Source organism: Oncorhynchus masou, unplaced genomic scaffold (assembly GCF_036934945.1).
Source record: "Oncorhynchus masou masou isolate Uvic2021 unplaced genomic scaffold, UVic_Omas_1.1 unplaced_scaffold_1433, whole genome shotgun sequence".
Taxonomy (NCBI): Eukaryota; Metazoa; Chordata; class Actinopteri; order Salmoniformes; family Salmonidae; genus Oncorhynchus; species Oncorhynchus masou.
In genome coordinates this window covers 1-23,728 of record NW_027004292.1, presented here as the reverse complement: position 1 = coordinate 23,728, position 23,728 = coordinate 1, and the positions used below count along the sequence as shown (strand labels likewise).

The 23,728-nt window shown below is 41.3% G+C and overlaps 1 protein-coding gene across 1 annotated transcript; it reads right to left on the bottom strand.

The window, feature by feature from the left end:
- Positions 1–53: 53 nt before the first annotated feature.
- LOC135530825 (5-hydroxytryptamine receptor 3A-like) lies at positions 54–15,189 on the bottom strand. The gene is made up of 10 exons (XM_064958998.1): positions 14,980–15,189; positions 14,815–14,889; positions 12,612–12,853; positions 12,456–12,500; positions 12,051–12,157; positions 11,056–11,225; positions 9,900–10,021; positions 6,727–6,937; positions 3,277–3,426; positions 54–2,438 (listed from the first exon to the last, which is right to left on the bottom strand). Exons 2-10 carry the CDS (start codon positions 14,873–14,875, stop codon positions 2,221–2,223), a joined length of 1,326 nt encoding a protein of 441 aa, XP_064815070.1. The 5' UTR covers positions 14,876–14,889; positions 14,980–15,189; the 3' UTR covers positions 54–2,220.
- Positions 15,190–23,728: the final 8,539 nt, after the last annotated feature.

The following is a 23,728-nucleotide window of genomic DNA, read 5'->3' as shown; positions in this document are numbered from 1 at the left end:
ATGATACTTCAAGGAATATTACTCAAATGTGAGGACTACGGTTTGTATCTATTTGAAAGTAATCCGATTTATTACAGTTACGCAATAAGAATACAATTAGCAAATGGTACATACCAGTAATCTTCACGATAAAGAGAATACAAAATAGTCTTAACAGCGTAGAAAAATACATAGCATAGTACTATAAAACATATCAAAGTTCATAGCATAGTACTATAAAACATACCAAAATACATAGCCCTTTATGAACTCTTGAAACAATCCAAACATGACAATTTCATTCACACAGTAACATTTATTTAGTCGTTTCAAGTTTCATCCGTCTTTACATCTTATCCTGGCGTCAGTGACCCCCTGGACTTCCATGGGAACGTGTTTTCATCGAGATTGCCACTGATAAGGTGTTTGACCCCTGTCATAGCCCCCAGATGGTCTGTCATCCAGACAATACCATACACCGGGATTGAGTCGTCATGCCTGGCCTCGGCACCAGCAAGTTGCTAGACGCATCTTCATCACTGACCATCATCGTTCGCATTATGTTTGACGACAGTACGTTGACCAGTAGGCTATGCAGGAATTTGGATGGCACAGGAAGAATGGAAAAGGGATAGATATGCAGAGGTGTTTCAAAGGTAGGATGCATATTCCTAATCCATTTAATTCTTAGCCTTAATTAAATACCTATATTTTTATGGGGTTTGTTAGATTCTGTTTGATGCCTAAAGCCATACACTATACGATTTTGGCCCCGATTTTGCTGTCCCAGACAAGTTGAGATCGTAGAGAAAATCCCCAAATCGTTGCCTACTCGGGGCACGCATCCGTCACCGACGTTGGTTTAATGTGAGCGGGTCAGAAACGCGATCTGAGTGCTACCGATGCAGTCTTTTGAGCCGTCCCAGACGTTCCAATGTTTGATTTTGATCCGCACAAAATCTGCAATGCTCTTGTACTGTGAGACGTGTAACGATTTTCTCCTCGCTCTGCTGACAAATTTTTTTTTTCTGTACAAACAGGAGTAATAAAGGCCTAGTGCACTGATTGTGTGAGAGAGGGAGTAAGTTAATGGGTGGATGTGTGTGTTAAGATGGTTGCATATAGCCATAGTGTTTTCCCTTCACTGCCACAAAGACAGCATTTATATTCCATACTACATTCCTCCTGCCCAATCACAGGAAGGCCTTTGGATATGAGCAAATCAGCCATTTTCTGCAGTAGTCTATTCTATTATACAGTAAACAGTTAAATTGAGTAGATGTGTGAATATCGGGGACAGGTTTTTGTGTAGCATGTGCAAATCGTATAGAAAACGGAAACAGATTTCCATGGGGGTGGGTGAACAGGATGCAAATTAATTTCCCCTGTGGTATGACGATACTACTAGGTATCATGATACTTGGTAAAATCTTGGTGCAGTGACAATATTACTCTGAAAATAAGCACATTTTCTGGTGTGTTTCTACCCCCAAAAATTATGGTCACCATTTTAGGCTCTCACCAGTTTGCATCCCTGTACAATTAAAATACAAATGTAACATTCCCGCAGCCCGTTAATATTATCCCAGAGCTGAGTGTTTGAGTCATCTCAGCCTTGTAAAACAGCTCAGTTCGCTAGCTAAATGCTAATTTTATGACGCTAGCAGACTGCTTCAAAGCTCATGGGGGCTTCAGGAGCCGGGAGGTTACTAGTTCCACCATGGACAACAACAACAACTGGCTATTAGTTCATTTTCAGCCAATTATGTTCAACTCATAGGTAGTTTATCCAGTAACCACCGCATTTAGAAGGATAGCTACTGACTAAAATGTAGCTAGACTCCGGAGCTCGTTGCCACAGGCTACATTAGCAAACGGGTTAGACATGTTTACACGACGGGCAACAATAACTGACAACTAGTTTCAGACATATGTTCAACGCATCATTAGTCTATCCAATGAACACCCCACTTAGGCTCATTACATCAGTCTTGAATGTTTTTTTAGAAAAAAAAATGTTGCTGTATTCATTATGGCGGCACTGTTCCTCCTGTGTCATCCTTTGAAACCTGTTCATTGCTTCTTCCAGGTATATTTAGAGTCCCATTTGCTAAATGTATTATTCCACATATGACTGGCTAGTTTCAAACATATTGAAATAAATATTGTTAAATCTCTACTGAAGAATACACACATACTTTATATTTATTTAAATATCATTGTTAAACGCAAATAAAGAATTTAATGCCAGAATTCTAAATGGTTGATCTCACATTGAGAACCAAAGGAGAAAACTAAAATGATGAATGAGTAAACGATGAGGACGGTGAGATAGATACAGAAACAGATCAAGTCCACTTTGTTGGCAAAGCGATGGTGTATAGCATTTTTCTGGTCTTGTGCAGCCATTTTGTTGAGAAACTTCACCACCTTCTGGAGGGCTGTATTCTTCTCTTCCTCTGAGGCGTTAATATCAGACAAAGTAAAGAGAGGAAAAAGGGATAGCATGATTAACATAACATTATTATTTTTGTGGACATGCGAGAAATATGCTGGTAAGACGTCAACTGCAGCTAGAGTGTAAGAATGGTTGTGCATTAACAAAATACCTCGACTTGTTTATGGTGATGTTTTTTTTTTTACCCTAAAAGTGGCCAATTTATTTTGCCCCCTGAAAGTGCCAACAGGTGTCATATTTGACCACAAATTGGAAATGATGGCAAAAAAAACTCAAACAGTAACACTGTCAGTAAATGATTTAAGTAAATTGTTTAAATTCCCCCTATAAGCATATATTTAAATGGGGTTCCCCTTAATGTAGACTGGTTGCAATAAAGTCATTATGACATCATGGTCAGGTTATAAATGGTTGCATAAAGACTGTCAACAATTGACTGGGGGGGGGGGATACATTCCAAAGTGAGCTGTAATTTTAGGATTTTTAAATACAAAGAAACATTTCAAGAATATTGACATCTTGATTCTGTCTAATGTAACAGTTAGTCAAATTAGGTCAAAGAAAGGACATTATTTCATCTCAATGTCCACTTATTTTTACATGGTATTGTACATTTTTGCGGTATAGATTATGTATTTGATGTTTTCAGTGTATTCAACACTTTCACACAATTCGATTAATAGTAAATAAATAAAATATTGTGCACTAAAATGATAACGTTAACTGATTAACTCTGGCAGCCCTAATAAGGAGGTTTGGTAACGTCTTTTTTGGCAAACAGAAAAAAATATATCTTGCTCTGTGGGTAACTGAGATGACAGAATAATGAAAATGTTTACCCTCTTCATTGTCTGTGTCTTTAAACAGTGAGTCTTTGGACTTTGAGAGGCTGCAGGGCCAGAGAGTGCCACACTTAGCCAGGCGTGTGAGCACCATAGACTGCAACGTGCTCAACACCAGGATGACCAAACAGAAACAGAAGTGCTTTCCTATGGAGAACAACGAGAGAGATGTGTGAGTTATATGGTGGCAGAGAGGTCCTGTATACATGAAACCGACATCAGTGTGCTGCTACCAGTATATTCTTTACTGTCCCTGTAACATACCGGGCTAGAAATAGTGAAACTCTGCTCGCAAACACACATCAGCCGTCCACCTTGACACCGTACCAAACAATTGAGCTATAGAAAAATATCCAATTTGATAGCTCCCTTGGCAACATTTCAAGCTAGCTGTGGAGTGAGCTTTCTGCACATTCTTAAAGGACGGCTGAACTTCCTGGTTTGGCCTCGTTTTAGATTTGTCTCATTATGAAATGCTAGGGGTCATGATTGAAGCCAAACAAAAGTTGTCTTTGTGTTATGGTTTCACCCCACCTGAGTGACTCGCCATCTCAAGATGATCATCTAATTCACTTCTGTGTGTAGGCTAAAGTAGAGAGGTGGCGAATAGAAACTCTTATCGACCACATGTTTTGCCAAACTGGGGGGAGCTGGCTAGCCTGTCTAACCTTAGGCTAGGATATAGTTCTCTGTCAAATCAAAAGTATGCCAAGATGGCAAGAACCAGTGTCTGGAATGTTTCATGTGATACTCGTTCTACATAACCTTGCTGCAAATGAACCTTGCAACATAGTTTCAAAGCTTCATCATGTGATGTAAATACATGTTACCGTGGAAACGATATCAACTACTGCGAGTTGAATGCCTGCGGTCTTCAGTCAGATCAGCGGTCCTACAACACATTGTGTTTTGTGACAAAACTGCACATTTTAGAGTGGCCTTTTATTGTCCCCCAGCACAAGGTGCACCTGTGGAATTATGTTGTTTAATCAGCTTCTTTATATGCCACACCTGTCAGGTGGATGGATTATCTTGGCAAAGGAGAAATGCTCACTAACAGGGATGTAAACAAATGTGTGCATAAAATTTGAGAGAAATAAGCTTTTTGTGCATCTGGAACGTTTCTGGGATCTTTTATTTCAGCTCATGAAACATGGGACCAACACTTTACATGTTGCGTTATATATTTTTGTTCAGTGTAGAACATCACAGGCTGTACTGTGCATGCCTGGCAGTGCGCTTATGAACTTGACATAACGTCATCAGATACTGTAGATATCAGCATATCGCCACATCTCCCCCTGAAGCAAGACGGCTGATCCCATAATGGTCTGAGACCAGCCACCCGGACAGCTGATGAAACTGTGGGTTTGCACAACCGAAGGTTTTCTGCACAAGCTGTCAGAACCAGTCTCAGGGAAGCGCATCTGCCTGCTCGTTGTCTTTACCAGGGTCTTAACCTGAGGGGCGTCGTAACAGACTTCATAGGGCAAATCCTACACCTTCGATGGCCACTGGCACACTGGAGAAGTGTGCTCTTCATGGATTAATCCTGGTTTCAGCTGTACCGGGCAGATGGCAGACAGCGTGTTTGGCGTTGTGTGGGTGAGGGGTTTGCAATGTTGTGAACAGAGTGTCCCATGGTGGAGGTGGGGTTATGGTATGGGCAGTCATAAGCTACAGACAACAAACACAATTGCATTTTATTGATGGTAATTTGAAATCAGAGTTACCGTGACGAGATCCTGAGGCCCATTGTCGTGCCATTCATCCGCCGCCATCACCATATTTCAGAATGATAATGTACTGCCTCATGTCACAATAATCTGTACTCAATTCCTGGAAGCTGAACATTTCCCAGTTCTTCCATGGCCTGCATACTCTCCAGACACGCATTGAGCATGTTTGGGATTCTCTGGATCAACTTGTGTTCCAAAAGCATGTTCCAGTTCCCGCCGATATCCAGCAACTTTGCACAACCATTGAAGAGGAGTGGGACAACATTCCACAGGCCACAAGCAACAGCCTGGTCAACTCTATGTGAAGGAGTGTCACACTGCATGAGGCAAATAGTGGTCACACCAGATACGGACTGGTTTTCTGATCCATGTATCTGTGACCAACAGATGCTTATCTGTATTCCCAGTCATGTAAAATCCATAGAATAGGGCCTAATTAATTTATTTCAATTGACTGATTTCCTTATTTAAACTGTAACTCGGTAAAATCTAATTTTTACCTGTTTTTCCAGCTTGCTCTTCGCTTAATTTGCAATTCTGACTTGAAATTAGGTATAGTTAGTTAGCTAGCTAACATTCGCTAATGTTAACTAGCAGGGATCTTTTGGCTTGCCAGTTGGAATTGAAAGATTATTGAAAGCAAGCTGGCTACATCCTAGCCAACCTGAAATGGCAATGAATAGGCTATAGTTAGCAAGATATGCCCTGATAGCCAATCAAGATCCCTTGCTAACAGCTTTTTTAACTGCAAGATCAAGGTAGCTAGCTTGCTAATGTTAGCTTTGTATTTAGCTAACTGTTAGTGTCATAGCTTGCCTGGCTCATTAGCATTATCAAATAATGTAGCTAGCTAGTGTAACCAACAACACCAGGCAGTCTCAGGTTTGAGAGCCCACAGAAGTAGTAGCTAGCATGAGATGTAACAGTTAATCCATATCCTGCCCAAGATTGTTGAACAATTTTATGGAAGCCCATTTTCACTAGAGTATTTTGCGATCAATATGTGCATTGCACATCAAGCTCCTGCCAAACCACCCATCTACACCGTATTGTCTGAAGAAGACTGTTTCTCAGTGCATGTGGAAATATGAGTCATTTGACAAAGCCTAGTTCCCCGGGTGGGCAGGGTTTTCTCATTTTCGACCATTCCATTGGTTCATTTCCTACTAGTCAATTGCATTTTACTTGTTTAGTAGATGCGCTTATCCAGAGCAACTTACAGTAATGAGTTCATACATTTTCAGATTTTATCCCCATACTGGTCCCCCATGGGAATCGAACCCACAACCCTGGCATTGCAAGCACCATGCTCTACCAACTGAGCTACACAGGACCACATTGGAGAAATCTCCACCCACCAAGGGCACCGGGCCATGCAAAACAAACTTGCCCACTCTTCCACAAACACGGTGCCACCTGGGAAAAAGGGGGCATGAATTGATGACAAGATTGGAATCCAAACCCAACCTTAATTTACACTGTGACACACTTAAGTACCAAATTCAGTTTTGGAAGAGGCTGATTTTATGACAAAAATGTCAGTTTTTACACTTTGTAGTCAATTTTTACAATATAATAAATGTTTGATTGGCCGTTTGCAAAAGGAATGTTTTGTTTTTTGGCGCGGTCGCTCTATAACTCCGATACATACACACCGTTTATAACAAAATGCTGTTTCATTCTTGTGCATTACACACAGGATACTCACGGATGATGGGGCTGCACTGGCCTCCTCCAGGCAGGTGGTCCTTGAGGATGTTGAGGAACATGATGAAGCTGAGAACCAGTTTAACCTTGAAGGGGATGCGCTTGCTCTCTCCCAGCGGCAGGGCGAAGCTGCCCACATCAGCCAAGATGATTAGTATACTGGGCAGGACCAGGGACAGAAACGGGTTTTCGGACCGCATTTTCAGCAATACCTGTGAAGACAGACAGATAAGCCGGCTAAGGAGTATTGGTGTCTCTGGGGGGTCTTTGGCTTGGTTTGCTAACTACCTCAGAGTGCAGTGTTTAAAGTCAGAAAATCTGCTGTCTCAGCTACTGCCTGTCACCAAGGGAGTACCCCAAGTCTCAATCCTAGGCCCCATGCTCTTCTCAATTTACATCAACATAGCTCAGGCAGTAAGAAGCTCTCTCATCCATTTATATGCAGATGATAGTCTTATAGTCAGCTGGCCCTTCCCAGGAGTTTGTGTTAAATGCTCTACAACAAAGCTTTCTTAGTGTCCAGCAAGCTTTCTCTACCCTTAACCTTGTTCTGAACACCTCCAAAACAAAGGTTGTGTTGTTCGGTAAGAAGAATGCCCCTCTCCCCACAGGTGTGATTACTACCTCTGAGGGGTTAGAGCTTGAGGTAGTCACCTCATACATGCACATGGGAGTATGGCTAGACGGTACACTGTCCTTCTCTCAGCACATATCAAAGCTGCAGGCTAAAGTTCAATCTAGACTTGGTTTCTTCTATCGTAATCACTCCTCTTTCACCCCAGCTGCCAAACTAACCCTGATTTAGATGACCATCCTACCCATGCTAGATTACGGAGACATCATTTATAGATCGGTAGGTAAGGGTGCTCTCGAGTGGCTCAATGTTCTTTACCATTCGGCCATCAGATTTGCCATCAATGCTCCTTATAGGACACATCACTGCGCTCTATACTCCTCTGTAAACTGGTTATGTCTGTATACCCGTCGCAAGACCCACTGGTTGATGCTTATTTATAAAACCCTCTTAGGCCTCACACCCCCCTATCTGAGATATCTACTGCAGCCCTCATCCTCCACATACAACACCTGTTCTGCCAGTCACATTCTGTTAAAGGTCCCCAAAGCACACACATCCCTGGGTCGCTCGTCTTTTCAGTTCCCTGCAGCTAGTTACCCGGAACGAGCTGCAACAATCACTCAAACTGGACAGTTTTATCTTAATCTCTTCATTTAAAGACTCAATCATGGACACTCGTACTGACAGTTGTGGCTGCTTTGCATGATGTATTGTTGTCTGTACCTTCTTGCCCTTTGTGCTGTTGTCTGTGCCCAATAATGTTTATACCATGCTTTGTGCTGCTACCATGTTGTGTTGCTACCATGCTGTGTTGTCATGTGTTGCTGGCTTGCTATGTTTTTTTCTTAGGTCTCTATATGTAGTGTTGTGTTTTTGACCTAATATATATATTATTTATTTATTTGATCCCAGACCCCGTCCACACAGGAGGCCTTTTGCAAGGCCGTCATTGTAAATAAGAATTTGTTCTAAACTGACTTGCCAAGTTAAATAAAGTATAAATAAATCAAATAAAAAACCAGGCAGAAATAATTTGTTTTGAATAAGTGTGTTGTCTTTTGAGTGTAAATGTTTAAGCTTTGCCCATAAAAATAAGAATAAGGTTTCTTAACATGTCCCACATAAATAAAATACAACTGAAATCACCAGGAACACTCACTAACCCATAGATAGAGATACTTTACTCTACATGTCACAACAACAACTGAAATCACCAGGAACACTCACTAACCCATAGATAGAGATACTTTACTCTACATGTCACAACAACTACTGAAATCACCAGGAACACTCACTAACCCATAGATAGAGATACTTTACTCTACATGTCACAACAACAACTGAAATCACCAACAACGACGAGACGGCCTACAGGGAGGAGGTGAGGGCCCTCGGAGTGTGGTGTCAGGAAAATAACCTCACACTCAACGTCAACAAAACTAAGGAGATGATTGTGGACTTCAGGAAACAGCAGAGGGAACACCCCCCTATCCACATCGATGGAACAGTAGTGGAGAGAGTAGCAAGTTTTAAGTTCCTCAGCATACACATCACAGACAAACTGAATTGGTCCACTCACACAGACAGCATCGTGAAGAAGGCGCAGCAGCGCCTCTTCAACCTCAGGAGGCTGAAGAAATTCGGCTTGTCACCAAAAGCACTCACAAACTTCTACAGATGCACAATCGAGAGCATCCTGGCGGGCTGTATCACCGCCTGGTACGGCAACTGCTCCGCCCTCAACCGTAAGGCTCTCCAGAGGGTAGTGAGGTCTGCACAACGCATCACCGGGGGCAAACTACATGCCCTCCAGGACACCTACACCACCCGATGTTACAGGAAGGCCATAAAGATCATCAAGGACATCAACCACCCGAGCCACTGCCTGTTCACCCCGCTATCATCCAGAAGGTGAGGTCAGTACAGGTGCATCAAAGCTGGGACCGAGAGACTGAAAAACAGCTTCTATCTCAAGGCCATCAGACTGTTAAACAGCCACCACTAACATTGAGTGGCTGCTGCCAACACACTGACACTGACTCAACTCCAGCCACTTTAATAATGGGAATTGATGGGAAATGATGTAAATATATCACTAGCCACTTTAAACAATGCTACCTTATATAATGTTACTTACCCTACATTATTCATCTCATATGCATACGTATATACTGTACTCTATATCATCGACTGCATCCTTATGTAATACATGTATCACTAGCCACTTTAACTATGCTACTTTGTTTACATACTCATCTCATATGTATATACTGTACTCGATACAGTATCTACTGTATCTTGCCTATGCTGCTCTGTACCATCACTCATTCATATATCCTTATGTACATATTCTTTATCCCTTTACACTGTGTATAAGACAGTAGTTTAGGAATTGTTAGATTACTTGTTGGTTATTACTGCATTGTCGGAACTAGAAGCACAAGCATTTCGCTACACTCGCATTAACATCTGCTAACCATGTGTATGTGACAAATACAATTTGATTTGATGATTTGAACACTCACTAACCCATAGATAGAGATACTTTACTCTACATGTCACATAAACTACTGAAATCACCAGGAACACTCACTAACCCATAGATAGTTGCGATCATCTCTGCCTCCTTTAGTGTTGAGTTCCACCTCCTCGGTTAGCCAGTCCCCACGGTTTGCACTAGTTGTGCTCACTTTCCCAAAGTTCAGGAACATACCACATCCTGGAAAGGTAGATATTTGATACCAGTTCAGTCATTCAAAGATCATAACATAGTTTATAACAAAAACAATGTTTTATATCAATAGGCATTAGGGGTGTAACGGTCCACAACATATTTGCTTTCGTTCATTCCTTGATTTTAGGCTCTTTGTTCGGTTTTAGCTTGGTTCTCAGGAGGGGATGGAAAAACTACCACAAATAAAAAAATGATTTTGTAAAATTGACAATTGCATGATTTCCCCTTTCACTCGCATAGATTTTTTGTTAGCGGTGGCTAAAGTTTGTAGTGGCTGTTCAGAGAAAATCGAACCATGGATTACAGTTTCTCCTTGCCCATACTACTTTTAGGGTGAGGAACCATCTAACATCATGTTGTAAAATCCTGAACTTCCGCTTTGAGGCTAGGCGAAAGCTTACCATTTACCCACGCATTTGTCTATTTCACGCTACCGCCTTGAACTAGGCTATACAATGAATTAGAGCTTGCATTTGTTATGTTGTTAATATAATTCTTATTTGTTATTAACTTATGAATTAACATTATTTAATTTGGGAGAGTTTAGTTAAAGATGGAATCTTTAGTAGGGGACAACAAAAAAGTTTAAGGTCTTTGATAGGCAGATGCGGAATTTGTTACAGGAAATAATCATTGACCTCTGATGAGGTTAGCATATGGATCAATCTGCCAGGTTATGTCATGGGAACAGTTAACATACAGCCTTTGATCACATGCAACTACATCAACAATTTTAATTGTCTGATGCTTAAACTTTAACAATTTTTTTTGCGTTCTTAAGTATGGCCCAACTGTGTCCAGCCCACTAACAAGGACCAAATGAAATGCTAGACAGTCAGGATGCATAGAAAATTCCAAAGATGACAAATAAACTGAAATGCATTATATACTAAATTGCATTAGGCTATACAGACAACTATTTTTTTGGTTTGTTGTTTTTGGTTAGTAAGAGCTTTGGTAAATAATGGTGTGCAAGAACCATTTAGCAGACAAAATGAGGTTTGAAATGATGCACTTACCACTAATTGCCCACACATTAAGGGCGATGGCACAGAAATCTGAAGCGAAGGGGTAGTTGTACAGATTGACCTCACAGCCCACCACAGTTTTCATGATGACCATGTGCTCTATAGTCCCGTTGCTGTGCACCAGCAAATCCTTGTTGCCGTGCTTCATCGTTGTTTGCACTCTTTAGACATGAGAGGTTGAGGACAGACAACTGAGGATTGATGTACTAAAACTGTCACAACTAAACATTTGGCCACTCTAAACAGACAAGTGAAGATTGATCTAGTGAACATGTAAAAGTTGGTTTGGCGTCTCTTGCTTGAACAGTTCAAAAGTTATTGTTGGTGAGTTTTATTTCATGCTAATTTATGCAATGCTTATAGTTGATAAACATTTTGAATAGCTTACTGTGTATTCCTATGGTTCTCATTCAAATCCATGTTAATTTAAATGGTTATAGTTCAGAACGTATAAATAGTATAACAAATCTGTATAAAAACAATCTAAGTTGGCTCAGTTTGAACATGTACACGCTGGTTGCTGTCGATAGCTTGACTGGTGTAAGAGCATATTTAAAATACTTTCCATTCAACCCTATGGAGCCTTTATGATCATTTAAAATACTTTCCATTCAACCCTATGGAGCCTTTATGATCATTTAAAATACTTTCCATTCAACCCTATGGAGCTTTTATGATCATTTAAAATACTTTCCATTCAACCCTATGGAGCTTTTATGATCATTTAAAATGGTTATAGTTCAAAAGGTCAAAATGTTATAACAATTCTGAATGCAAGCACTCTATGTTGGGGGCAGTCTGGACATTTGGAAGTTGGTTTCGTGTTAGTAACTTAAATCATTTAAACTCTAAAATAGGCGGAATAAATATAATAACCATGATACTAATAAGACTGAGATAAATCTAGAAGTGTGCTTTTCCAGCACCAAGCCTCCTAAAATGAATGAAACATAACATAAGTTATTGTATTCTGTTAGTGGACTCACCCATTAGTCACATGGAGTTCAGGACTCCAGATTTTGCTGACAGGCAGGACCACCATATCATGATGATAGACTGATGTGTTCCATGATAAATCAGGGTCTTCCCAAGACTGTAGTGTATAATCATAATGAGTAGTATTACAAAATGTCACATTTACTTGAATGTCTCTGGATGTTTTGTGCCTACACCCTTAGAATAAGGGGTTCCAAAAGGGTTCTTCAGCTGTCCTCATAGGAAAACTCTTTTTGGTTCCAGGTCAAACCCTCTGTGGAAAGGATTCTACATTGAACCCAAAAGGGTTCTACCTGGAATCAAACAGGGTTCTTCAAAAGGTTCTCCTATGAAGACAGCCGGAGAACCATTTTAGGTTATAGCACCTTTTTTTTTCTTCCTAAGAGTGTACTTACCAGCGGGACTTCCAGACGACTCTCAAAGCAAAGTTTTTTTGTATCCTTATTAGGAAGAGGATAATTCATCACATAATGATAGAAATGTCAATATGTTATCTCTGAAACTCATCACATTGTAGAAAACTCAATTAAAAGGAAAGGAAAGGGACTTACGACAGACAGAGTTTCGTACACGATTGACGGCACACGGATAATTGAGATGCACCGTGGAGACTGCGGCTGACTCAGAGCTTCTTTCGCAATCAGCATGCTGGCCAGACATCGACGGGTCGTACAGGAGGGTGTGGTTGCACCGGATGAAGTGGCTGTGTTGGCTGGTTGGGATGCATTGGCTGTATTTGATAGGGGTTGGATAGTAGTAATTGCTGCGTTGGATAGAGTGCCTGATGCAGATACTGTGGAACCAGAGATGGGTATTTAATTTCAAAATATAATATTGGATTTATATAGCGCTTTTCTAGGAACCAAAGAGGCTTTTCAATAGTTCAACACAGTACAATAAAAGACTTACACAGTCAAAATGAAATGGGATAAGGTTGTTGCATGTCTTCAAAATAGTGACTCACTGTGAAAAGTGATCATGCTCTCTGTATATTGCACTGTATCTAAACCTGATACTCTTATCACTAGTCCATTATCAGTTACGTTCTGAGAACAACATGTTTTTAGAGCTTGGTAAGTGCTTGATTGTCCTGTGGTTATTTTGCATACAACCTTCTAACAACTTTTCTGGGAACGGTGCAGGATAGTTGCTTGGATTTGGAACGTTCTGAGAAAGTAATACAATTTGTAAAAATACAAGAAAACTTTCTATAAAAACCACAAGAAAATTGTTGTAATGAGAATGTTTGAAGACTGTTATGTAAAAACATATAGATTTTGTTCTCAGCATCAACAAAACTCTATCCTCTACCTTGTAAAGTGTGTTCAGGTGGGTTGGTCGCGCCCACTGATTGGCCACACCTGATCTTAATGAGTGCTTGTACCTTTGAAATGGGGTCTGTTATATGAGTAACAAAGATGTGCATCCTCATCCCAAGAATAATTTATTTTTGTTTTTGTCTATTTTCAAAGGATAAAGCTAAGAACATTAACAACTTCATAGTTCAGAACAATATAACAATATAAAAGAAAATGAAACGTATTTTACAAGAAGCAATATTACTCCCTAAAAACACAACCCTATGGAACAATCATTGAATAGCTTTTCAGAATTGTCCGATAAATTGGTGCATATGAAAATGTAAAAGAATGGAAACCATAAAATGATTTGATTTGATAGAATGACTTGGTAACAGGAAACATATCTATTTCCATGACAGAATTAAAATGCAATTTTGGACTCTGACCAATGTAGATATTTTCAAATACCTGCAAATTAAAAGTTACATATCACGAAATTTAGATTTGAAATCTTTTGGACATCAGAGCAACCCTGAGGAAATCTATATGAGTCAAAAAATGATGTTCGTATGATATAAGATATACAAAACCTTGGAGAGAGCATATCCAACTGTCAATCTCTTACAAGGTATATATATAAACTATTGGAACCAAGGCTTCAAAATAACTGATGTTGGCACAAGATAGAGGGAATGTTGGAGCTTAATTAACAAAATTACAGTTAATGAAAATGTATGCTTAATCCAGTATAAACTAAAGTATAGAATTTATTATACAAGAGAAAAATTACACAAATTCTGTCATGTCTTAAGTGTAAAACTAACAATGACTCAATAATCCATGCTTTCTGGGAATGCTATAAAGTCCAAACGTTATGGACGGAGCTAGAAAGTTGGCTGTCAGAGGCATTAAAATGTGAACTTACTTTTAATCTGTCTGTCTGCATATTTAATCAAATACATTCGATATTATAATAAAAAAATAACTCCCAGGAAAATGTTCAAGGAACCAGAGTAAAACGTTATCAGAACCTTCCTGCAACCTAAAAATAAATGTTCTCAGAACAGATAACATTTTCACTTCTGCTCTCAGAATGTTTCAGAATGTTTCAAAAATGTTCACCAGAATGTTTTACCAGTCAGCAAACGTATGGCTGTGTTCCCACAACCAATGTAAAACCAAAAACATACGTTCCCTCAACTTCCAAGGAACCAAATGTGCTAGCTGGGTTATATTTATTTTATTTTTCATTGGACATGTTTCTTTTTCATGACTTTAATAATATCATCTGTTTGTGACAAGAAATGAAAATGAATATTGCAGTTTGCAATCACATATAATAAAAGTGTTTTACACTCTTTCCTTCATATCTGCTAATAGGAACAAAGATGACATTATTCCAGCACAATTCACGCCTGTTTTAAGAAGAGTAAAATGGAGCCCAATATCTTACCTGTTAGCAAGAATAGGGAGAAGAGACAACATTTCAGCACACCGTGGTCCATGGGTCTCATCCCTGCACGTCCTCCTGTCACAAAGCACATACTGTAGAGTCAGCACACACAGTCTAAACTAAGACGAGTTTCCTCTAATGAAACTGTTAGGACTGACAACCAACCTTTAGATGCTTAGTGATCACCACTTGCCTTCTCCTTTCCTCTCTAGCCAAAGCCTCACCAGGGCTGACCCTTATAAAGGCTCCTCTTTAACATTTTGTTGCCCCAGTCTTCCACAGCCACACAAACTGTCTACATTACAATATTATCCTCGATATTGTACAGGATGTGCTTGGCTATAATCCCCAAATAATGAGTTTTTAACTGAACCTCCCAGGATTCATTTCACCATCTTGTGTAAACAACCCACAACAGACAGGTAATTACTAATTACTGTGACTAGTCAGAAGCGATATACTGCACCTCCACCTGCCTCTAAACTCTATAGTTGGCTATATGTTTCACTGGACCTCAATAGGACCGTAGGCTGTTATCATATTGTTGAGCATACAGACTTCATATAGACAATAATACAAAAGGGATTGAGTTGGTTTATTTGAAATGTCATCATGCATGGGCACCAGACAGCATTGTGGTTTCAGTGGTGCTGTCTCCTCTCTGGGTAATGGAGAAAGGTTGCTATCTCCTCACTAGTGGTTCCTAAAGCAACTTGTTTTGACAGCTGGTTGTGGACTAGTAACCTGTAACTTAACCTTTTAGTGTGAACATTTACTGCAGGATCCATTCAGAATCAGCAAATGACTTTAAGGGTCAGTGTTTCGCAAAATATGTTTTGACCAAGACTCCGTGGTCTGAGACAATTAGGACTTGTGGATGTGTATGTACAGTACCAGTTAAACGTTTGGACTCATTCAAGGGTTTTTCTTCATTTTGACTATTTTCTACATTGTCAGAGGAAGGCCTTAAAAATTGTCAAAGACCCCAGTCATAGACTGTTCTCTCTACTACCGCATGGCAAGTGGTACCGGAGTGCCAAGTCTAGGACAAAAAGGCTTTCGACAGTTTTTACCCCCAATCCATAAGCCTCCTGAACAGGTAATCAAATGGTTACCTGGACTATTTGCATTGTGTCCCCTCCCAACCCCTCCTTTACACTGCTGCTACTCTCTGTTTATCATATATGCAGTCACTAACTATACATTCATGTACCTACTACCTCAATAAGCCTGACCAACCAGTGCTCCTGCACATTGGCTAACCGGGCTATCTGCATTGTGTCCCACCACCCGCCAACCCCTCTTTTTACGCTACTCTCTGTTCATCATATACAGTGCCTTGCGAAAGTATTCGGCCCCCTTGAACTTTGCGACCCTTTGCCACATTTCAGGCTTCAAACATAAAGATATAAATCTGTATTTTTTTTGTGAAGTATCAACAACAAGTGGGACACAATCATGAAGTGGAACGACATTTATTGGATATTTCAAACTTTTTTAACAAATCAAAAACTGAAAAATTGGGCGTGCAAAATTATTCAGCCCCTTTACTTTCAGTGCAGCAAACTCTCTCCAGAAGTTCAGAGAGGATCTCTGAATGATCCAATGTTGACCTAAATGACTAATGATAAATACAATCCATCTGTGTGTAATCAAGTCTCCGTATAAATGCACCTGCACTGTGATAGTCTGAGGTCCGTTAAAAGCGCAGAGAGCATCATGAAGAACAAGGAACACACCAGGCAGGTCCGAGATATTGTTGTGAAGAAGTTTAAAGCCGGATTTGGATACAAAAAGATTTCCCAAGCTTTAAACATCCCAAGGAGCACTGTGCAAGCGATAATATTGAAATGGAAGGAGTATCAGACCACTGCAAATCTACCAAGACCTGGCCGTCCCTCTAAACTTTCAGCTCATACAAGGAGAAGACTGATCAGAGATGCAGCCAAGAGGCCCATGATCACTCTGGATGAACTGCAGAGATCTACAGCTGAGGTGGGAGACTCTGTCCATAGGACAACAATCAGTCGTATATTGCACAAATCTGGCCTTTATGGAAGAGTGGCAAGAAGAAAGCCATTTCTTAAAGATATCCATAAAAAGTGTTGTTTAAAGTTTGCCACAAGCCACCTTGGAGACACACCAAACATGTGGAAGAAGGTGCTCTGGTCAGATGAAACCAAAATTGAACTTTTTGGCAACAATGCAAAACGTTATGTTTGGCGTAAAAGCAACACAGCTCATCACCCTGAACACACCATACCCACTGTTTAACATGGTGGTGGCAGCATCATGGTTTGGGCCTGCTTTTCTTCAGCAGGGACAGGGAAGATGGTTAAAATTGATGGGAAGATGGATGGAGCCAAATACAGGACCATTCTGGAAGAAACCCTGATGGAGTCTGCAAAAGACCTGAGACTGGGATGGAGATTTGTCTTCCAACAAGACAATGATCCAAAACATAAAGCAAAATCTACAATGGAATGGTTCAAAAATAAACATATCCAGGTGTTAGAATGGCCAAGTCAAAGTCCAGACCTGAATCCAATCGAGAATCTGTGGAAAGAACTGAAAACTGCTGTTCAAATGCTCTCCATCCAACCTCACTGAGCTCGAGCTGTTTTGCAAGGAGGAATGGGAAAAAAATTCAGTCTCTCGATGTGCAAAACTGATAGAGACATACCCCAAGCGACTTACAGCTGTAATCGCAGCAAAAGGTGGCGCTAAAAAGTATTAAGTTAAGGGGGCTGAATAATTTTGCACGCCCAATTTCAGTTTTTGATTTGTTAAAAAAGTTTGAAATATCCAATAAATGTCGTTCCACTTCATGATTGTGTCCCACTTGTTGATTCTTCACAAAAAAAAAATAGTTTTATCTTTATGTTTGAAGCCTGAAATGTGGCAAAAGGTCGCAAGGCACTGTATGCATAGTCACTTTAACCATATCTACATACTACCTCAATAAGCCTGACCAACCGGTGCCTGTATATAGCCTTGCTACTGTTATTTTCAAATGTCTTTACTGTTTTATTTCCACACACACACACCTTTTTTTCGCACTATTGGTTAGAGCCTGTAAGTAAGCAAGCATCTCACCTGTTGTATTCCGCGCACGTGACAAATACTTTGATTTGTAGAATACTGAAGGCATCAATACTAGGAAATACAACATATGGAATCATGTAGTAAACAAACTATTTAAATAAATCAAAATATGTTTTATATTTGCAATTCTTCAAAGTAGCCACCCTTTGCGTTGATGACAGCTTTGCACGCTATTGGCATTCTCTCAACCAGCTTCATGAGGTAGTCACCTGGAATTTCAATTAACAGGTGTGCCTTGTTAAAGGTTAATCTGTTGAATTTCGTTCCTTCTTAATAGAGATGAAGTGCAGATCCAGCGAAGCTTGGATGAGTTGTAGGAAACCAGTTGTGGAGGCTGAGGTTGGAGTGGGCTGGGTTGGGTTGGGACAGGGTAAACAGGTCCGGAGGGGAATCCAAGGAAGTGATGAGTTGAATCCAGAACAGGGTAGCGAGATGTGGAACAGGAGACAGGAACCAGAGTTAGAGAGGCAAAACTGCAGTGAGAAGAGAAACAGTGTCAGGCAAGGAAATGGGCACAGCAGGATACAGGATCTTAAATAACAACAAATAGCTAGACGCCTGACTGACTGAATGGAGATTACGATCTGGCAGAGTGGAAGTGGCAGGACTGAGTATTTGTAGAGGTCTTGATTAAGGAACGGGTTACAGCTGGTGGGGAACTGCTCTGAGTCCAGCACACCTGTCTCCAACCACACAATCACATACAGAGAGAGAAGAAGTGGGAGAGGGAGAGAACTGGGGGAAAGGCTGCAGGTCAAGGAGACATCGGATGTCCACTAGGGGGTGTAGCAGGAGCAGATGTGACAGTATCATTCTGTGTGCTGCATTCCACTGGGTATATTATAAGCCATCGAAGTCCTCCGGGGTGAAATGAGCAGCACATACAGTAGATGTGAGCACGGTTCCCTTACTCCAATATGTTCGCTTCAACCCGACAAACCGGTCCCACTTCAAAACTAGCTTCTCATTTTTGTGCCACAAATGAGTCGTAACCCTGACCTGACCTGAATCAGTCAGAGGTGTCCAGCACACTGCCAAATACTGTACAAATTGGTTGGGCCTGAACCATACCCTCTCCAGCCCAGTTTCTCTGAAGCTATTGCTACTGATATACCACTGTTACACTTACAGTAGTAGATGTGTCAGGGTTTGGGCAGAGATAAACTCAACTAACTTGGTATATCCTCTCTGACCAATTTTATAAACAAATATAAAACAAATATTGTAAATGGATTGATTAATCAGGGCCTTGTGCTGAGCAGTGCTTTACAGGAATGACAATTAGCTTTCCATGTGTTTCCACTAAATGGTGAGGAAACCTAATCGGTTTGATTATTCAAGATCAAACCCAGCATCTTATTTATACTTGGGTCATTCTTGAATTACAGTGGCATTTGGGTCCCTTCCATGAAAAACACTTTAAAATGACAAATAGTTACATATCATGAATGTTTTTGTTTATATCAAACTGTTTATTAATTACCTAATGCAAGTCCTTTATACTGGTCCATTTAAAGGAAATAACATGGTGAACAATATTCACATGATGTTGGTCCATTTAAAGGAAATAACATGGTGAACAATATTCACATGATGTTGGTCCATTTAAAGGAAATAACATGATGTTGGTCCATTTAAAGGAAATAACATGAACAATATTCACATGATGAACAATATTCACATGATGTTGGTCCATTTTAACATGCTGAACAATATTCACATGATGTTGGTCCATTTAAAGGAAATAACATGGTGAACAATATTCACATGATGTTGGTCCATTTAAAGGAAATAACATGCTGAACAATATTCACATGATGTTGGTCCATTTAAAGGAAATAACATGGTGAACAATATTCACATAATCTTAGTAAATTATTTTGAGAGGATTGATGACCTGGTGTACTACTCCTACTGTTGGCACAGTTATCATAATGGTAAAATAATTATCAAAAAGAATCTAGAGAAATGAAGTGCCACCATAATTCAAGAACTTTCACCTTTAGAGATGTGTTAATTCAGGACTCATATATGCACAGGCATTTCTCTAGGCAGGACGTCCACATGTTTCAGAGTCCTAATTTTGGAAATAGTTATTTTCTGGTCAGGCAACTAGCTATGGTCAACAAGTGAAATGTTGTTATATTGCAAGGTGGAGGTTGCACACACAATACTTTTGAAAACTAAGCGTTTTTGCAGCCGAAGCACTAAATAGCACAAGTTATTGTACTGTTAACATTATGCCATTATCTCATGAGTCCACAAATAGAATGAAAGATGATACTATGGTGCCCGATGAAGTTTTGCCATCTCCAGTCATGTTGTGTCCCGGTAACAGACTCTAATAACAACACTAAAGGAACACATAGATGCCATCTCCAGTCATGTTGTGTCCCGGTAACAGACTCTAATAACAACACTAAAGGAACACATAGATGCCATCTCCAGTCATGTTGTGTCCCGGTAACAGACTCTAATAACAACACTAAAGGAACACATAGATGCCATCTCCAGTCATGTTGTGTCCCGGTAACAGACTCTAATAACAACACTAAAGGAACACATAAATGCCATCTCCAGTCATGTTGTGTCCCGGTAACAGACTCTAATAACAACACTAAAGGAACACATAGATGCCATCTCCAGTCATGTTGTGTCCCGGTAACAGACTCTAATAACAACACTAAAGGAACACATAGATGAGATAGACCTTTACCCTAAAGCAATTATTTGGCTTCCTTACAGTCAACTCATCAGTTAAATATTAATGGAACAAGACATACTGTCCTTCATATGGCTTCCTCTGTTCTTGAACTTCCTGTAAAACATTATTGAGAGGAGAGTTCAGTTTATAGGTTCAGTATGTACTGTAATAAAACATTTCCTGTCTGTCCGACTTTATACAACCTTGTTTTCGCTCTGTCATACTGCTGTTGATGCCTGTTAAGACCAGTCAGTGATGACCTGTTAACTAACACCAGTCAGTGATGACCTGCTGTTAAGACCAGTCAGTGATGACCTGTTAACTAACACCAGTCAGTGATGACCTGTTAACTAAGACCAGTCAGTGATGACCTGTTAACTAACACCAGTCAGTGATGACCTGTTGTTAAGACCAGTCAGTGATGACCTGTTAACTAACACCAGTCAGTGATGACCTGTTGTTAAGACCAGTCAGTGATGACCTGTTAACTAACACCAGTCAGTGATGACCTGTTGTTAAGACCAGTCAGTGATGACCTGTTAACTAACACCAGTCAGTGATGACCTGCTGTTAAGACCAGTCAGTGATGATCTGCTGTTAAGACCGGTCAGTGATGACCTGCTGTTAAGACCAGTCAGTGATGACCTGCTGTTAAGACCGGTCAGTGATGATCTGCTGTTAAGACCAGTCAGTGATGACCTGCTGTCAATGCACCTCATGGGTTGTCATTGCGGACTATCAATAAGAATATCCATTACTGTTATCTTTCTTCACTCACCTGCAGAACTATCAGTAAGAATATCCATTACTGTTATCTTTCTTCACTCACCTGCAGAACTATCAGTAAGAATATCCATTACTGTTATCTTTCTTCACTCACCTGCAGAACTATCAGTAAGAATATCCATTACTGTTATCTTTCTTCACTCACCTGCAGAACTATCAGTAAGAATATCCATTACTGTTATCTTTCTTCACTAACCTGCAGAACTATCAATAAGAATATCCATTACTGTTATCTTTCTTCACTCACCTGCAGAACTATCAGTAAGAATATCCATTACTGTTATCTTTCTTCACTCACCTGCAGAACTATCAGTAAGAATATCCATTACTGTTATCTTTCTTCACTCACCTGCAGAACTATCAGTAAGAATATCCATTACTGTTATCTTTCTTCACTCACCTGCAGAACTATCAGTAAGAATATCCATTACTGTTATCTTTCTTCACTCACCTGCAGAACTATCAATAAGAATATCCATTACTGTTATCTTTCTTCACTCAGCTAGGAAAACCAATATGCTATGCAAGGTGTCGACTTAACAAGGAAGCAGAATAATGGTGATCGCTATCTATTTTAGGAAACACTTCTTTGGATGACCAGGGTCTATTAGTGCTGCTGTTATTATTGTCTCTGTAGTAATTGCTTAGTGTTTTGTTATGGACCCTTTTAAAGCATGTGAAGTGTTTATGCTGCTCTGTGGCTCTGTTGTGTTCTTTCTTCCTTATCTTAACAAGTATTTATTAGGCCCTAATTGGGGACACGGGAGACAAAGGAATCCCTTATTGTTGCGCTAATGGTACCATCAATGGAACCGTGCTCCCACCCATCCAGGACATCTACTCCACACGGTGTCTGTGGAAGGCAGCACCATCCAGGACATCTACTCCACACGGTGTCTGTGGAAGGCCTGCAGCACCATCCAGGACATCTACTCCACACGGTGTCTGTGGAAGGCCTGCAGCACCATCCAGGACATCTACTCCACACGGTGTCTGTGGAAGGCCCTGCAGCACCATCCAGGACATCTACTCCACACGGTGTCTGTGGAAGGCACCATCCAGGACATCTACTCCACACGGTGTCTGTGGAAGGCGGTGCAGCACCATCCAGGACATCTACTCCACACGGTGTCTGTGGAAGGCCTGCAGCACCATCCAGGACATCTACTCCACACGGTGTCTGTGGAAGGCCCGTAGCACCATCCAGGACATCTACTCCACACGGTGTCTGTGGAAGGCCCACAGCACCACCCAGGACATCTACTCCACACGGTGTCTGTGGAAGGCCCAGCACCATCCAGGACATCTACTCCACACGGTGTCTGTGGAAGGCCTGCAGCACCATCCAGGACATCTACTCCACACGGTGTCTGTGGAAGGCCCGTAGCACCATCCAGGACATCTCTACTCCACACGGTGTCTGTGGAAGGCCCGTAGCACCATCCAGGCACCATCCAGGACATCTACTCCACACGGTGTCTGTGGAAGGCCCGTAGCACCATCCAGGACATCTACTCCACACGGTGTCTGTGGAAGGCCCGGAGCACCATCCAGGACATCTACTCCACACGGTGTCTGTGGAAGGCCTGCAGCACCATCCAGGACATCTACTCCACACGGTGTCTGTGGAAGGCCCAGCACCATCCAGGACATCTACTCCACACGGTGTCTGTGGAAGGCCCGTAGCACCATCCAGGACATCTACTCCACACGGTGTCTGTGGAAGGCCCGTAGCACCATCCAGGACATCTCTCCACACGGTGTCTGTGGAAGGCCCGTAGCACCATCCAGGACATCTACTCCCACGGTGTCTGTGGAATCAGCACCATCCAGGACATCTACTCCACACGGTGTCTGTGGAAGGCCCGTAGCACCATCCAGGACATCTACTCCACACGGTGTCTGTGGAAGGCCCGTAGCACCATCCAGGACATCTACTCCACACGGTGTCTGTGGAAGGCCCGTAGCACCATCCAGGACATCTACTCCACACGGTGTCTGTGGAAGGCCCGCAGCACCATCCAGGACATCTACTCCACACGGTGTCTGTGGAAGGCCTGCAGCACCATCCAGGACATCTACTCCACACGGTGTCTGTGGAAGGCCCGTAGCACCATCCAGGACATCTACTCCACACGGTGTCTGTGGAAGGCCCGTAGCACCATCCAGGACATCTACTCCACACACGGTGTCTGTGGAAGGCCCGTAGCACCATCCAGGACATCTACTCCACACAGTGTCTGTGGAAGGCCCGTAGCACCATCCAGGACATCTACTCCACACGGTGTCTGTGGAAGGCAGCACCATCCAGGACATCTA

Excerpts from the sequence above, each read along its gene's own strand:
- LOC135530825 (XM_064958998.1), bottom strand. The coding sequence starts at position 14,875 with ATGAGACCCATGGACCACGGTGTGCTGAAATGTTGTCTCTTCTCCCTA. Across the intron at positions 12,158-12,455 it reads GTCGTCTGGAAGTCCCGCTG|TCTTGGGAAGACCCTGATTT; the intron begins GTAAGTACACTC and ends TATACACTACAG. Across the intron at positions 3,427-6,726 it reads CCAGTGCAGCCCCATCATCC|GAAAGCACTTCTGTTTCTGT; the intron begins GTGAGTATCCTG and ends TGTTCTCCATAG.